Source organism: Loxodonta africana, chromosome 13 (genome assembly GCF_030014295.1).
Source record: "Loxodonta africana isolate mLoxAfr1 chromosome 13, mLoxAfr1.hap2, whole genome shotgun sequence".
NCBI classification, from domain to species: domain Eukaryota; kingdom Metazoa; phylum Chordata; class Mammalia; order Proboscidea; family Elephantidae; genus Loxodonta; species Loxodonta africana.
The window spans coordinates 68,177,302-68,193,287 of NC_087354.1; the positions used below are offsets into that span (position 1 = coordinate 68,177,302).

A 15,986-nucleotide genomic window follows, 5' to 3' on the forward strand; every position below is an offset into this window, starting at 1 on the left:
TCTGGTTAGCTTTTACTCAATCTCTGTTGCAGTCACAGATGTCGACCTTCTGAACTGGGAAATGTGCACTTCCTAAACTGTGCTTACGGTGGTTTTACTTGCCTGCTTTCTGTGAATATGATCATTACCCTGGAGTTGTCATCCAACATCTATTCCTAATATTATCCTCCTAGTCTCTACAGCAGTCAGTACCTAGACTCAATAATGAGACTCGAAGTCCTTATGGCATGAAATGGGATGGGTTGCTGACAGAGTGGGAGATGATACCTAGAAGTCACCCATCAGAACAGGGAGAGGAAGACATACTGAAATCGTGGTCTGAAATTAAGGGTTATCATGTCCAAGACCGATCCCTCCAGGCCAGGTTCCCAGAAAAGAGATTGACCTCTTGTCAATTGTGACCTACAAATAAGGTCACAATTCTGAAAGAAGATACTGCCACTGATTTGCTGTGTTTGTCAGCTATAGGTCTGAAGATATTCAATCCAAAGAATGAGACCGCCAGCCCTAAGTCAATGGGAACCAGGCCACACTGTACACTAGGGCCCCATCTTTAGCAGCAGTGAGGACTTGAACCCATCTGATTTGCTAGACTCTAGCCAGGGGGCTTTGAGTAAAGCTCTGGTCACATATGTGCCCACTGGGCTGAACACAGCCTCTGACTACAACCATGTGCCCTGTTCCTGTGACTACGGTTTCTGCCCATGTTACTGATTTGCTCTACAGTTTCCTGAGGGTGCTGGAGGCCTGCCCTGGACTGCAGCCTGATTGGCTGGGCCCTGACATCTGCCCCACTTTGCCATCTGACAGCTGGTATCTTGTTTCAACCTGAATGGGCACCCCTGGAATCAGGATGCCTCCACCTGCCTCTAAGCACACCTACCTCTTAGATGTTGGTGCCTCCATTTGCACCCCCAGACCAATTAGATCAGTTGTGTAGAAACTACAGAACGGTCATCTCAGGGGGAACCATATGGCCAGGTGAGACCCCATTCCACTCTAGCCACATATTCTTGGTATTCTTCGTGTTTAGTCTCAGGAAAAGTATACCCCAGATGACAAAAGCTATACAGACAATTTTCAACATCATTAGGCATGGCAAACACACCAGTTCAATCTAGAAATTTCATCAGTACTAACCTAGTCCTTTTATCCATTAGGCATTCTATTCATTAGACATGGTTCCTAGGGCTTATGGACTACTGAAGGGAATAGGAAAATACTTCAGAATTAAAAAAAAAAAAAAAAGGTTCTAAGAAAATACTCTAAATTGAAAGTAATTTAAAAAGTGAAAGTCATTCAAGATTTTTCATAGACAGCACTTTCTATTTGTTAAGGCATACAGGTGCATTTTGTCATGCTATGGGGTGAACATGTTTTTTTTATGGGGTGAGCATCTAAATGTGAGCAAGCCATGGACCTGTGAATATCATCTTACAGTGGCCAGACTCTGACCACATTTCCCCAAATCATTCCCACTCTCAGCCCCCATCTGTCTGCCACTAAAATGGTATGAACAGCAATGGTGTTTGCTGGGGTTGGGAAGGCATGCCAATAATTGGTGAATGAATGAATGAATAATTGAATGGATAAATAAAAGATGCAATAAATAAAACCTCCAATAGAAGTGCATTCAGACATTAAAAATAATCAGGAATTAAACTTATAGAGAAATTTAGAATGCACCTATGATAGTTATCTGAATCTCACTGAGGCCACTCTTCAATTTTCATTAATGTAGCCCTGACTTCTTTAGCCCTTATTTTCATATATTATTTCTTTTGTGGCTTCTTTTGGGGATCCGTAGTTAACAGTTCTTTGATCTGTCATGGTAACTGACAGAATTCGATAGACCCAATTATAAAAACAAAACAAAATTAAAAAAAAATTTTTTTTCAGTTGGGTGGTACTTCTATAATAGAGAACAAAGAATGGCTAGATTATACTTTAGTATACAACTTTTAGCAATTTTCATAATTAGCACTTGATGAAGGTGTTCACAAGTACAGGCTCTGAAACCAGCTGACTGGTTAATATTAGCTCCATGACTAGCCAGTTTAACTTTTGTGCTATAGTTCCCTTATCTTCAAAATGAGGATAATAATTTTGAAAAGCTTAACAAAGTATTTCACCTATGAAATGGGAATAATAAAATTTAAAAGCTTAAGCAGGACTCTTAGTTGGAGAAATCATTTATCCCTTATTTGAAAAAAAAAAGGCACAAAACTTACTTTTATCAGTAGACTAAACATTTTAACAAACAACTTCTCAAATTACAGCAACTAATACCTTTTCAATGCATAGTTTTATCATCACCTATAACCCCACATTTAGCAATAGCCGCTGTTAACATATTGGTGTATGGTACTTATGCAATATAATTTATATTTTACATGTTGTTTTGTAGCTTGATTTTCTACTTAGCAATGTATCATGCCCATTTTCTCAAATCAATAAATATTTAAGGATTCCTATACCATTTAGAATAAAATCCAAAGTCCTCACCTTGGCTTACAAGACCCAGTGTCATCTAGCCCAAGTCTCCTGTCTAGCTTTACCTCCTTCTGCCTCCCACCATGCTCACTAAGCTACAGCTACACTGGCCTTCTGGCTGATCCTTGAGCATGCTGAGCACGCACTTGCCTCAGGGCCTTTGCACCTGCTGTGTCCTCTCTCTCTGGAACCCCTTCCTCCAGATTTTCACATAGCTCATTCCCAAAATCCATTCATATCTCTGCTCTAACATCACCTTCTAACAGGTCTTCCTGAGCACCTTAGGGAAAATAGCTATAACTGTTTATCCCCTTACCCTGATTTATTTTTCATAAAGCACCTCCCAGGATTTAAAATTGCTTTGTGTAGACTTTTATTGTTAAAGCTTTGCTTTACTCAGTAGAACGTAAGCTTCATGAGGGCTGGGATTTCATCTGTCTTCTCTGTTTTATCCCCTGGCACTAGCTTCTAAATAAATTTTTGCTAAATGAATGAATGAATTTTGCTCCAATCTGTAATTTCACAACTACAAAGAACTCTGTTGCGTAGCTATTGCTTAATATATTTAAGTAATCGCCTATTATGAGATATTATAAATAGTAGTGCAATGGATATGCTCATATACATTCTCTTAAATACTTTTCAATTGTTATTGTTCTTTTGGAGCTAAATTAGTATAGCTGCTCCCTAATCATCCGCCCTCCTTTTCCCTACTCCCACAGGGTACATCACAACCAGACAGATCTACAACTACATTTATAAAACCAGTTGCCATCGAGTTGACTCCAACTCATGAAGACCCCAAGTGTGCAGAGTAAAACTGCTCCATAGGGTTTTCACGACTCTGACCTTTCAGAAGCAGATTGCCAGGCCTTTCTTCTGAGGTACCTCTGGATGGGTCTGAATTACTAACCTTTCAGTTAGTAGCTGAGTGCTTAGCCATTTGCACCACCCAGGGACTCCTATATTATGTCTGTATTTATGCCTATGCCTATCTGTAATATTACACTCCTTTCCTTTCCCTGAAAACATAGAGGCTTAAGTTCAAACTCTGAGCTTATTTGTCATTGCTGCTCAGAAATACATTTTCCACTTTAAACAGATTGTTCTTCCTATCAGTTCCTCTAACTACCTTAGTGTACGTGGTTCTCTCACAAGAAGGACATTCCTATTTGTTTACCTGCCTAAAATCCACCCATCTTTCAAGACCTTTGCCAATCCCTACTGCTACCATGCTTTTCTAGAATCCAGTTCATATGACTTCTTACTTCTCTGAATTTTTCTGGCATTCCTTGTCTCCATCCCCTTTTAGCCCTTATCACACTCTTATGTTACAATCTCAATAACTGTGATTCCTGAAGCACAGAAGACTTTTACCCCCCTTTTCAAGGTCCTGCATAGTCCTCGGAACAAAATAATACTTTTTCCCTTAACTCTTTTGTCAAAGACAAAACTTTTGTGGAAAATGAGGCAGTTCTTTGAGGGAAGGAATAGTATTACTCACAATAAAGTAGTTTCATCTTCCCATATATATCCTTGGCATATTACCTACCCACTAGCCCACTGTCCTCGAGTCGATTCCGACTCATAGCGACCCTATAGGACAGAGTAGAACTGCCCCGTAGAGTTTCCAAGGAGCGCCTGTTGGATTTGAACTGCCCACCTTTTGGCTAACAGCGTAGCAGTTAACCACTACACCACCAGGGTTTCCTACCTACCCACTAACCTTCCACAAATAATTTTTAATTCTTAAATTCCTATTTGCCATCCTTTTTAAGGCACCATAAAAAATTTGTTTCTGACTTTTTAAAATTTTGATTATAGACTTTGAGTTATATTAAGATAACATTATTAAGTATGAACGTATATTTAAAGTTTTTGTTTTTTTAAAGAAATCATCATAAAATCATGATGGGGTGATATCTGAAATATATAGATATTATGTGTTTTTATATGGAAACCCTGGCGGCATAGTGGTTAAGTGCTATGGCTGCTAACCAAAAGGTCGGCAGTTCAAATCCACCAGGTGCTCTTTGGAAACTCTATGGCGCAGTTCTACTCCGCCCTATAGGGTCTAAGTTTTTATACAGGGGGCCTGGGACACAAGGGAAATCACAAAGTATACCTTTCCTTTTCTCAAACATTTTCATACAGGAGGAATCAAATTAAAATGAACAAAGAGGGCTGTCATTAACGGGGGAAAAAAAAAATCCAGAAGGGTGCAGCCCGTGGCCTGAGGGGTGTGTGCAGAGAGGGTGGGAGAAGGCTTTCTCTCCGTGAGTGGGTGATAGAACTGCAAGGAATTCTTAAGCTGATTCCGAAAGTCACACGCCTTTGCTGTTTGATCTTGATCAGTTACATTCTTATACTGAAGCTGCAGGCCTTTTTCCCCACCCTTGTGTCCTTTCTGGTTGCCTAGTTTCTGGATCGTCGCCCCAATGCTGTCAGGCAAACGCCCACTTACCATCTTCCTCGTAGAGAAGGCCCATGTGCGCATGCGCTTCGGCTTCTTTCTTCCCACCGTCAATTTTGATCAGTTGAGCAATCTTAAAACATCGTTCATAAAAGTGATTCCTTACCCACTTGTCTTCAGGAGTATTGAAGTAACAGGCCAGAGCATACAAGTTATTATATACATCTTCAAAGTATCCTTCAAAAAGAGAAAAACACAAGCTGCTTTAAAAAAAATTGTCATGAAGCATCCCTCCAAATGGCAAATCAATATAGTGACATTTATTTTCTAGTTTTCCTTAAAAATAAAATGAAATATTTTTTAAAATCAAACCTAAATGTAAGAATTAAATGTATTTTAATTATTAAAATAGCTACGTTAATGAAAGGCTATTCAGATGAGTAAAGCCCTGAAAATCTTTCCCAAAACTTAGAAAGTGTTAGAAATGGATATTTAAAACAAAAACCGTTACCATCGACTGGATTCTGACTCATAGTGACCCTATAGGACACAGTAGAACCCTCCCCCCACCCCCCATAAAGTTTCCAATTCGGGCCTGGTGGATCTGAACCGCCGACTTCTTGGTTAGCAGTCGTAGCACTTAACCACTACACTACCAGGGTTTCCAGAAATGGATATATTATTAGGTTAAAACACTAGACTTTATATAAAATAAAGGACAGGGTAATACCTACTAGCAATGTGCTCTTTTTTTTTTTTTGAGGAAATGAGTGTGCGGTATCCACTAGTACTTTTCCCATTTAAGGTTTGAAAAGTATTTATAGGTTCCAGAGAAAGTAGTGTTTCCTAACAATGGCAAAAAGACGATGTGTACAAAGAAAGCAGAGAGGAAGTGGATGTACCAAGAATTTTAACCGAGAAGGAACAAAAATTCACAGGGCAGCGAGATACAAGATATGATGATCAGGGTGAGCCTATCAACACTACACACTTTTAAGTTTCCAGCTGTGTTAAGAAACGGTGGATTTCAATACTTTCATTTTCCACAATTTTTTTTCCTGCTGAAAATGCTTAAATAACTAGACATCCTTCTCATTCAGGCAGTAGTTACTTAAACCCTAAGTTTTTTTTTCTAAAACTGACCTATATGTACACAAAAAAGTGTGTTGATAAGTTGTGAATCAGTCTTATCAACCCCACTGCAATAGGAAATTTGAATGAATATATTATGTGTTAATTAATTTTGCCTCAGTCATGTAAACCTCCCTCTAATAGTGAACATGAGCAAGTTCCGAATCTTTGCAGCTCTTTGCATTTGAGCTGGAAGCAGAGCTGTAAATATGTGGTGGCTTCTGGGTTACTCTTCCAAGGAATTTGTTGTTGTCATAAAATATGTATAACACGACATTTGCCAATTCAACATTTTTCAGGTACACGATTTAGTGATACCAATTACATTGATTGTCAAGAAATTTTTACAACAATCACTATCTGTTAGAATTCACTGGCATTAATTGTTCACTACTACTAGAAAATCAACCTGTATATTCCAGAAGGGATTAAAATTATTAAGAATATTTTTACATTGCCCATTAGTACTCTTCTAAGAGTGAAATCAAAGAGTTCAGAAAAAAATGAAACAGGCTAATTATAACAAAATGTAGCTTTTAAGAACTGTGACAAAATCACCCCAATGTTTCAAAAGAAATTTCTAGAACCTATGCCATTCCTTTACATATGCTTCATAATTTGGTAGGAATTAAAAATAAAAAAAACTAAAAGGGTTCTATATTTTTGAATGAGCTGAGGCTTCCACAAGACTATTTTGCTTTTTAAGGGCTCTCATGATAGGCAACGACTTAGGTGAAAAGTAAACTGTTATTTATTTAAAACAAATCCTCTTACCTCAGAACTGACTTCTTGTGCTTATCTTTCCATCCTGAACTTCCTACCTAATACAAATGGAGCACTAAAGTCTGTTTTGTAATAATGTATATTCTTTGTCGTAGTTACTAATTATTGTTTTTAAAACCTCATAAGTAAAACACTTCATATTCTCCATTAAACAAACAAAACAAAGAAAAGCTTAAAAAATATATATGCGGTCCTGAAATAATTTTTCTGTCTTTCAGTAATTGAACCTTAACAGAATAACATTTGACAAAGTTTTGGGTTTTTTTTTTTTTTAGAATGAGTTATACAAGCTATTCAACATTTCATATTTAGAAACTACTAGTCAGAAAAGCTATTTTTTCTATAGAAAATGAAATATTTTTCAGTATCTTAAGTATAAATGTATTTATTTAAGTTCTGAATCTTTAAACAGTCTATACATGGCCTGTATTCTTTACCTTCTCAGTGGCCTTCTCCTTGCTTGCAGACCATTTCCTTGTATTACCAGCAGGTACACTCAAAAGGTCAAAACCACTGGAAACCCTGGTGGCCTAGTGGTTAAGTGCTATGGTTGCTAACCAAGAGGTCGGCAGTTTGAATCTACCAGCACTCCTTAGAAACTGTATGGTGCAGTTCTACTCTGTCCTACAGGGTCACTATGAGTTGGAATCGACTTGATGGCAGTGGGTGGGTTTTTATTGTTGTTTAACATTTAGACAGAAGTTTCTTATTGTACTCTCCAAAAAGGAGATTCTGTGATCAAGTGACTTTGGGGAATGGTTCTTGCTCATTTCCTTCTATGGGTGAACCACCACCTATATCAGCACATTAAAGGCTGTGTTAAGTACTGCAAGAAGGACTTAACACAGCCTTTAACGTGCTGATATAGATAATTCACCTGCTGTTGCCCAAGCATTTATCCCGACAATTATTTTTGCTTTCTTTTGCATAACCACATAAATGTTCTATGGAACTCTGCATGAATAGAGGACACTTTGGGTATCTTACACAAATGCTATTAGGAAAAAATCTTGCTCAACTCTTAATTTAAAGTCAAGTAAAAATGTTTGAATTATTTGTTAATTTGGTTACACATTACCATTATTGCCATCCCTTCCCCAACCCCATGGGGCTCAAGGCCCTGCTCATAATGTTACAGATGGTACAGAGATGATTCCCAACAATGGTTAATGTAAGAAACATATCATGGACAAAGAACCAGTTTAGCAAATAGAAAATAATCTAAGAAATGCCCAGCTTACTTCAAACACTTCTTTGCCATAAAACAGAAAGTGATGTTTTGTAAAGTAATTTAAATAACTCCAGGTTGTTGGTCTCTAAGTCTCAAGAGAAGAACCTGATCTAAGATGACTATTGATACCGCCATATCTTTGACTAAACGAAGTTCATTGTAACCCTAGAGTGACGGTCTTTCCAATGTGAAGCAATCAGAATGCTCAGAGATATGCTATTTTAGGATAATTGTCTCACTTCCCAAGACAATATGGGGTAGAATCTTGAGAAACTATTAACACGTGCCTACTAATATAAACTTTGTGATTTAATTCTAGTTCGATTAAACCTTCAACACCCATGATAGAAATACTGGGAAATCAGTGTACTTTTTAAGTTATAGTATTCTTGGAAAATGCCTGTTCAGTTAAAGTCAATATACAGATTATACGGAAAGAAAAAACTGGCTAAATTTATAATTAAGGACATAAAAAGCTTTATTGGAAAGTTCTGGACATTCATTAGGTGCTATACATTGCCTCCCCTGGCTTGGAATGACATCTCCAGGATCCCCTGTGTATGGGCAGTCCTGTGATTCACTGTTCCCATCATTTATTCCATAAATATGCTTAGTTGACGAGGCCGAACCATGCTAAATTGCCTTAATGATTCAAATTCATACATGAAACAGTCTGGAATCTTCCCTCAGGCACTTGCGGCTCCAGCTTCCCCTGCGGCGCTGCTGCCCATGATCCCTGCACTTACCTTTTCGTTCAGCGTTCTCAGCCCTGGTCAGGTAGTGGTAGAAGTGATCCAACTTCTCGGGCTGCTCCTCCAGGGGTTTCTGCAACCAGAAGATGGACCTAACTTTCGCAGCCTCCCTCAGGACGTCCCACCTCTCCATCAGAGCGAAGAGCTCAGTAAAGGACTTGTGATAGCCCTCTCGCAGCATGTCCACACAGATGTTCTTCTTGTACGAGTTCCTGTAACTGGGAATAAGAACCAGAACACGCAAAGCTTTATTTTAATCCTTCCAATCTGCACAGTGGTTTTATTTTCTAATAATTAAAGGCTGAATCACACTGCCTTTTTTTTTTTTTTTAATCTCAGTGAAAGAACTGAAAGCTATCAAAAGATTTGTGTCTCTGACATCTACAATTGAATAACTTCGGTTGAAATTAATGAAAGACGCCAGGAGCTATCTAAATACAGTAATTCTAATGAAATTATGTTATAAATATAGCAGTTCCAGAGCTGAGCTCCCTGTTGATAAGGAGAAATAAGCTAGTTGGCTGACAATATCAAAAAATACTTGATACACCAGCCTCCCCACCCCCCCAAAAGCCAATAAGCCAAAGAAAAATTAAATTTCCATTTAATATCAAAACAATGCAGCTCAGAGCTTAACCACTGTGCCACCAGGCCTTCTGATGTAGTCACTATATTAAGTGGTTTCACTGTGTGTTGTGGTGGTCTACTCATTCACGTGGAAAATATTTATTGAAACCTACTATGTTTTTACTTCCAATTAGGATTAAATTAATGATTCTTTAGGTTAATTCACTTCTAACGTCCATATACAAGGAGATAAAGTGTTAAATGCATATCCCATTTATTCATTCAACAAAAAGTTACTGAGTTTCCTACAAAGTGCCAGACACTTTTCTAGACCAAACAGGTTTAATGCCCTTGTGCAGTTTGCATTCTGGAGGGCAAAACACAACCAACACCTAAGTAAACAAATAGGAAATAATTTCAGATGATGACAATTGCTATACAGGAAATAATCAGGGTTATGGGATAATTCAAAAAACAAAAACAAAACACAAGCCCATTGAGGCTGAGTCAATTCCGGCTCATAGCAACCCTACAGGACAGAGTAGAACTGCCCCACGGGGTTTCTAAGGCTGTAAATCTTTACAGAAGCAGACTGCCACATCTTTCTCCCACAGAGCGGCTGATGGCTTCCAACAGCTGACCTTTCAGTTAACGGCCAAGCTCCTTAACCACTGCACCACCATACCTTCTTTTGACACAAACAGTGCCAATCAGTTAAGTGATCGACTACTAGCTGAAAGGTTGGTGGTTCAGACCACCCACAGAAGCCTCAAATGACAGACCTGGAAATTTGCTTCCTAAAGGTCACAGCCTTGAAAACTCTATGGAGTAGTTCTACACTGCATACACGGGGTCGCCGTGAGTCGGAATCAACTTGGTGGCAATTAACAATAGGATAATAGCTAGTTGGTAGCTATTATTGCATTAAAAGAGCAATCAAATGCCCAATGGTATAGCTTTATTCTAATTACTTTACAATTTTTTTTTTTAAACAGGAAGCATTTAAATATTTAGATCAACAGAATGATATGATGCTACTGGCAATAAAAATTGCAGTGTGGAGTGGAAACAGCACTGGACTTAGTCTGAACACCTGAGTTTGAACTCCATTTTACCTAACCTCCCTGAATCTCAGTCTTCTCATCTGTAACAATGCATATATTAATATATGTTCTAGCTACCTCACAGGATTCTTCTGAGAACCAAATGAAACTATGCAGGTGAAAATGCTCTGGGACACATGAAGCTCTGCACTACTGATTTTCGGCTCCTGGCTGTGCATTAGATTCATCTACAGAGTTTAAACACGAAACAAATAACAACAAAAATCAGGCCCTGTTCCCCAGAAATTTCTCATTCAGTGGATCAGCTAAAGCACAGAACAAACAACACACAGCAGGGTGAGGTGAAGACTGGTGTTACAGGAAATTAGGGAAAAAGGCAGAGCCCAGATCATAAAGAGACCTCAAAGCACTGGTAAGAAGATTGGACGAAGTTAGGAGTAGTATAAAGCCATTACAGAGTCTGAGTCAGGGAAGTGACCTGCTGAGACTGTATTTTAGGAAGATTGTCTGGAATAAGTATCCCAGTTGAGCTGCAAGCTGTTCCCCCCCACCCCCACCCCGCATCTGGTCCTGGATGAAGGGTACCTATTATTGTAGGACTAGTTCATAGAGAATAAAGAATCCACCTTCTTAGGTCAAAAGATCAAAAGGCACCATCTGAGACCAAAAATATCTGAAATGCAGAAGGAAAGAGGAATACCAGGTTTTGTTTGGTTGTTCCTGTCCTCCCATGGAGAAAGAGGCATGCTATAAAGGGCCATTGTCTTCTCTCCCCTTGCTCCATTCAAATCCTGGAGGATATTGGAGAACAGAACAAGTGTCATATCCCATGAAATCCAGTGAGATTTAAGAGTAGAAAACAACTGTGTCCTGCTTCCCATCTGGGATTCTTGAAGTTTAGGAGGACTACCAACATCTCCCTTCCTTTCTCACCTTACACATGGGCAGGAAAAGGCAATAGAAGGCACTGTGTAGGGTTTCTAGGTAAAGCAGACCAAAACCAGCCCTTATAATTTTCCATAGCCTCTGAAGAGTATGGGAAGAGTATCATAATATTCAAGTAGGCTCTGAGTGTGACACAAACATTAATGGAAAGAGAGAACTGATATGTTTGCCATAACATCACCCAGCTCCAGCAAGGAGGTGTGTGCTACAGGCTGTTGCATGGACTGTCCGCTGGGAACTGAAGGAGGGCATAGCTGTTACTCTGAGAATGAGCAACAGTGGGGAACTACTGAAGAAGTGGGATCAGCATGTTCCTAGGAAAGGAGGGAACAACTGCATCAACTAAGTTAGGGATGCATTCAGCATAAGCAGGAGAAAACTTGCCTCACAGTGTCTTTAAAAATAGAGGCTTCTATTTCTCACAGCAGGAGCAGTGGTGGTTCAGAGGTAGAATTCTTGCCTTCCATGCAATAGACCTAGGTTCGGTTCCTGGCCAATGCACCTCAAGGGCAGCCACCTCCCATCTGTCAGAGGAGGCTTGAGTGTTGCTGTGATGCTGAACAGGTTTCGGTGGAGCTGCCATACTAAGACGGATTAGGAGGAAAAACCTGACAATCTACTTCCAAAAACCAGCCAGTAAAAACCCTACGGACCACAACAGTGCAATCCCATTGTGTGTGGGGTGCTATAAATCAGGGGCCAACTTTATGGCAACTAACAATAACAACAATTTATCACAGCTCAAGTTGCCCAAAAGGTAGGTGCTGCTGGCCTTGGTTCAGTGGCCTGGCAAGCTCAAGACCTGTGTCTCTGTGATTATCGTGACATTTTCCTCCTGCTTGTCCACTGCTGGTTGCTAGAAGGCTGCTATAGTTCCAGACATCATGTCCAAATTCAAACAAGAAGGAAGGTAAAGGGGAGGAGGCATCAGCTGTGTCTTTCCCTATTATTTGAAAAAACAAAAGCATTCTTGGAACTAGTAGTGGATTTTCACTTTGGTCTCATTGGCCAGAACATGGCCACTCCTTGCTGCAAAGGAGTCTGGGAAAACAAGTATTCTTCCTGTTCTTGGGCACACTGCTGCCCCAAACAAAATTGGAGTTATGTTGGCAAAGAGTAAGAGGGGAATAGATACCAGATAGGCAAATTCATAATTTATCACAAGGTCCTAGATGTAGATCAGAAAGTAAATTATGACAAACCCGTACCCTCATGGTTGCCAGGTAAAATGTACATTGTCTAGTTAAATTTGGATTTGAGATCAACAATGAATAATTTTTTGTATAAGTATGTACCAAATATTGCATGGGGCATACTTACAGTAAAAAATTGTTTATCTCAAATTGAAATTTGACGAGATGTCCTGTGTTTTTATTTGTTAAGTCTGGCAACTCTGCCTTTGTCTCCTACTAGTGCCATGTTTTTTCTATATGGGGAAATAGGGTGAGGGGAAGAAGTTTCAGAATCTGGAATAACCTGAGAAATTGCTGAATTGGACTGACTTTGCCTGAGAGTGACAAGCTGAATTTTTACACTAGGGAGAATCAAGGCCCAGGGACAGAAATTAAAATTAAGTTACAAAAAAATCAAGACTTTCAACTTAGCATCCTTGATTCAGGAGAATGGATGGAAAGAAGGTATAATAGGAAACAGGAAGAACAGATGGGAGACCCGGGTGTAATGTAAAGGAGAGATGATAGGGGCGGGAACTGGGGTAAAGGCAGTGGGGATGAAGACAAATAAGTAGATACAAAACATATTTAGGATATAAAGATAATGAGTATTTGATGACTGAGTCCAAAAGGGAGGGAGCTAAAATGACAACTGGGTTATTGGATTGAGTAATTGGTAATTTGCTGAAGAGGAGTCTAAGCCCTGGACTACTAACCAAATCGCTGGCAATACAAAATCTGCCCAGAGGCATCTCGGAAGAAAGACTTGGCTATCTACTTCTGAAAAATCACAGCCATTGAAACCCTATGGAGTGCAGTTCTGTTGTGAAACACATGAGGTCACCATGATCCAGAATTGAGTTGATGGCAACTACTTTGCTTTTAGTTTGGTTTAATTTGCTGAAGTTGTTGAGGGGAACACAAAAGGATAAACAGGTTTGGGGAAAGATAATGAGTTTAGTTTCAGATCATCTGACTTTGAGAATCCCAAGGGGATATCCAAGTGGCACCAAGAAGACAGTTTGGGGGGCAGAATAGGAGACCTACAGGACAAGGTGATGGAAATCCCCTCTTGCTTCAAAAGAGCACTGCCTCTTCTATATGTTTTCACACTGGCTGCCCGCCTGTTTTCCTATGAGTGAAGAAGGCATTCTGGGACAGTAATAAAGAAAATTAAAAATTGATAAAAATCAAAATACTGACTTCAGGCAATACAAATGAACACTAGACAGACAGTAAGAAGGTCACCTCAGTTCTAATCCCAACTGTGACAAATATGCAGGAAGTCACTTACTGGCTCTTATGTTCCTCCAGAAAGGCCTGGTAATCTACATCTGAAAAACCAGCCATTGAAAACCCTATGAAGCACAGTTCTACACTGACACACGTGGGGTTGTCATGAGTTGGAACCAACACAACGGCAACTGGTTTTGCTTTTTTGTTCATGTTGGCCTAGCCGGCATCTAGTTCCATTTCACCAAGGGGCAGCTCTTCAAATACTTTGGGGAACTACTGACTTCACACTATGTGTAGTCTTGGTAGGACTGGAATTCAACGATTCTCTGGCCAAGGGGTGGGTGGGTTAGTGACTCAAATTAGAACAACTGGCTTCTCTCCCAGAATTTTGAATCCTGAGGCACCAAACAATCATACAGAAGGTTATTGGAGCTCAATCAATATAGCAGAGGCATCTGACGAGACTCTTCAGTAGTTCTTGCTATCTAGATCCCTTGAAGGGTCCTGTGTCTTGTCCTTTTCTTCTGACCTGGGTTCTTCCCTAAATTCAGCAAGTTACCTAAGATCTTTTCAGTCAAATCTTTTCCCACTTAATTTGGTCAGAAACAGTTTCTGCTGCCTGTGACCAAAGAATACTAACTGATTCATGGATTGGACTAACTTATTTCCAAGACATCTTTCAGCCACCAAATATCCATGACACATGAGTATCAATATTTAAATTTATAGTAAATTAAAAAAATGAATATTCTTTGGAGAAGAGATTCCAAATAGAAATGTATTTAAAAATACATACATAACTATGTTGATATTGTCTCTATTTTATAGACAAACACATATGTGTATGTCATTGTTTAAACCTTGCTGCTAACAGCGGAGAGCCAGAAAGTACAATTCCAGCAATTTATTAATTTCAAGCTTCACAGTTAACCCCTTATTTCTTTTAAGCAGAATTATCTTCATTATTAAAATGAACTGGATGCCTGCAAATAAAAACGTGTGCCCGGATGCACCATTTATTTGGATTTCTCAGGTTTTATATTTCATAGCAGAGGATCATAGCCAAACGTCACTTGCCTGATGAAAGTGAATATATATATATATTTTAAACACACAAATAAAAATATAAACAGAATTCAAATTCATTATTTCATTTGTTATTACATTTGGACATAATGTATATATGTGTTCAGTTACACATTAAAACTTATGCATATTAGTTTAATTTAAAATATGTTGTTTCTAATGGTCAGAAGAGGACCAGTCTCCTTGACTTGAAGCCATGACACTGGCTGAAAGTGGATGAGAATTCTGGTGAAATTTATGGAGAGATCTGGTATTATGGAATTTGAGGAGGGCTCTCCTGGAAGAAAACACAGCATCCGGAGAAGCAGAAGTAGTGGCATTTCTGGGTAAGCTGGACATGGATAAATCTGCATCCTCAGGAAACAACAATTAGCCCTGGAAGAACTTTGCCATTGCAGATACCCGAGGCTGCACCGGGATAACCACAGTCATGACTGGAGAAGAAGATAGTTTAGGGTGTCATGAAGCAGTCATGCATTTCATGTGGTTCGTATTATCATGGTGCCATTTAAAGGCATTATTCAGGGGAGTGTCTGTGTAGGTGTTTTGAATTCACTTCGAAATTTCACTAGAAATTTGTGAGATTTAAAGAAACTCATAAACTGGAGGAGAGTAAGACTGAATAATCTGACGTAACTTGATAGCAGCTGAAAGTGTGGAGATGCTGGAAAACAGGGTGCTTGCTTTGAAACAGCCACGGAGATACCAAAAGATTTTTAAATTCTGCCTTAAATGATTTTGAATTGCTACTGTTTATAGAGCACCTACAGCGTGTCAGGCACAGTGTAGACATCATTTCTAAGGCACGCCATAATTCTCCCAAGTACTCCTTCCATTATTACAGATAAAGAAACTGTCCTCAGTGAGGTTGTGACTTGCCCAAAGCCATACAAGGTAATAAGTGGCAGAGCTGGAATTCATACCCAGCTTTCTTTGGCTGCAAATTCTGAATTCTTTCCACTTCGCCACACTGCCTTCTGCTATACCACATAATGCTGATTTTTCTTTTCCTTCTCCTCCACACAATTTTCTATTTGCGTTGATTGTTTAGGAATTTGACAGTTATGATGTGTGTAACTAACCCTCTGATTTGAAAACCCTTATCCCTGCTAA

The 15,986-nt window shown here is 39.2% G+C and overlaps 1 protein-coding gene across 1 annotated transcript in view; it reads right to left on the minus strand.

Annotated features, from left to right (window-relative positions):
* The window catches only part of TTC29 (tetratricopeptide repeat domain 29), a 181,536-nt gene that overhangs the window by 128,193 nt on the left and 37,357 nt on the right, over positions 1–15,986 (minus strand). Inside the window, exons 3-4 of the mRNA XM_003417526.3 lie at positions 8,798–9,021; positions 4,958–5,143 (exon numbers count right to left, since the gene is read on the minus strand). Coding sequence (XP_003417574.1) covers positions 4,958–5,143; positions 8,798–9,021 — 410 coding nt within the window. The remainder of the gene's footprint in view (positions 1–4,957; positions 5,144–8,797; positions 9,022–15,986) is intronic.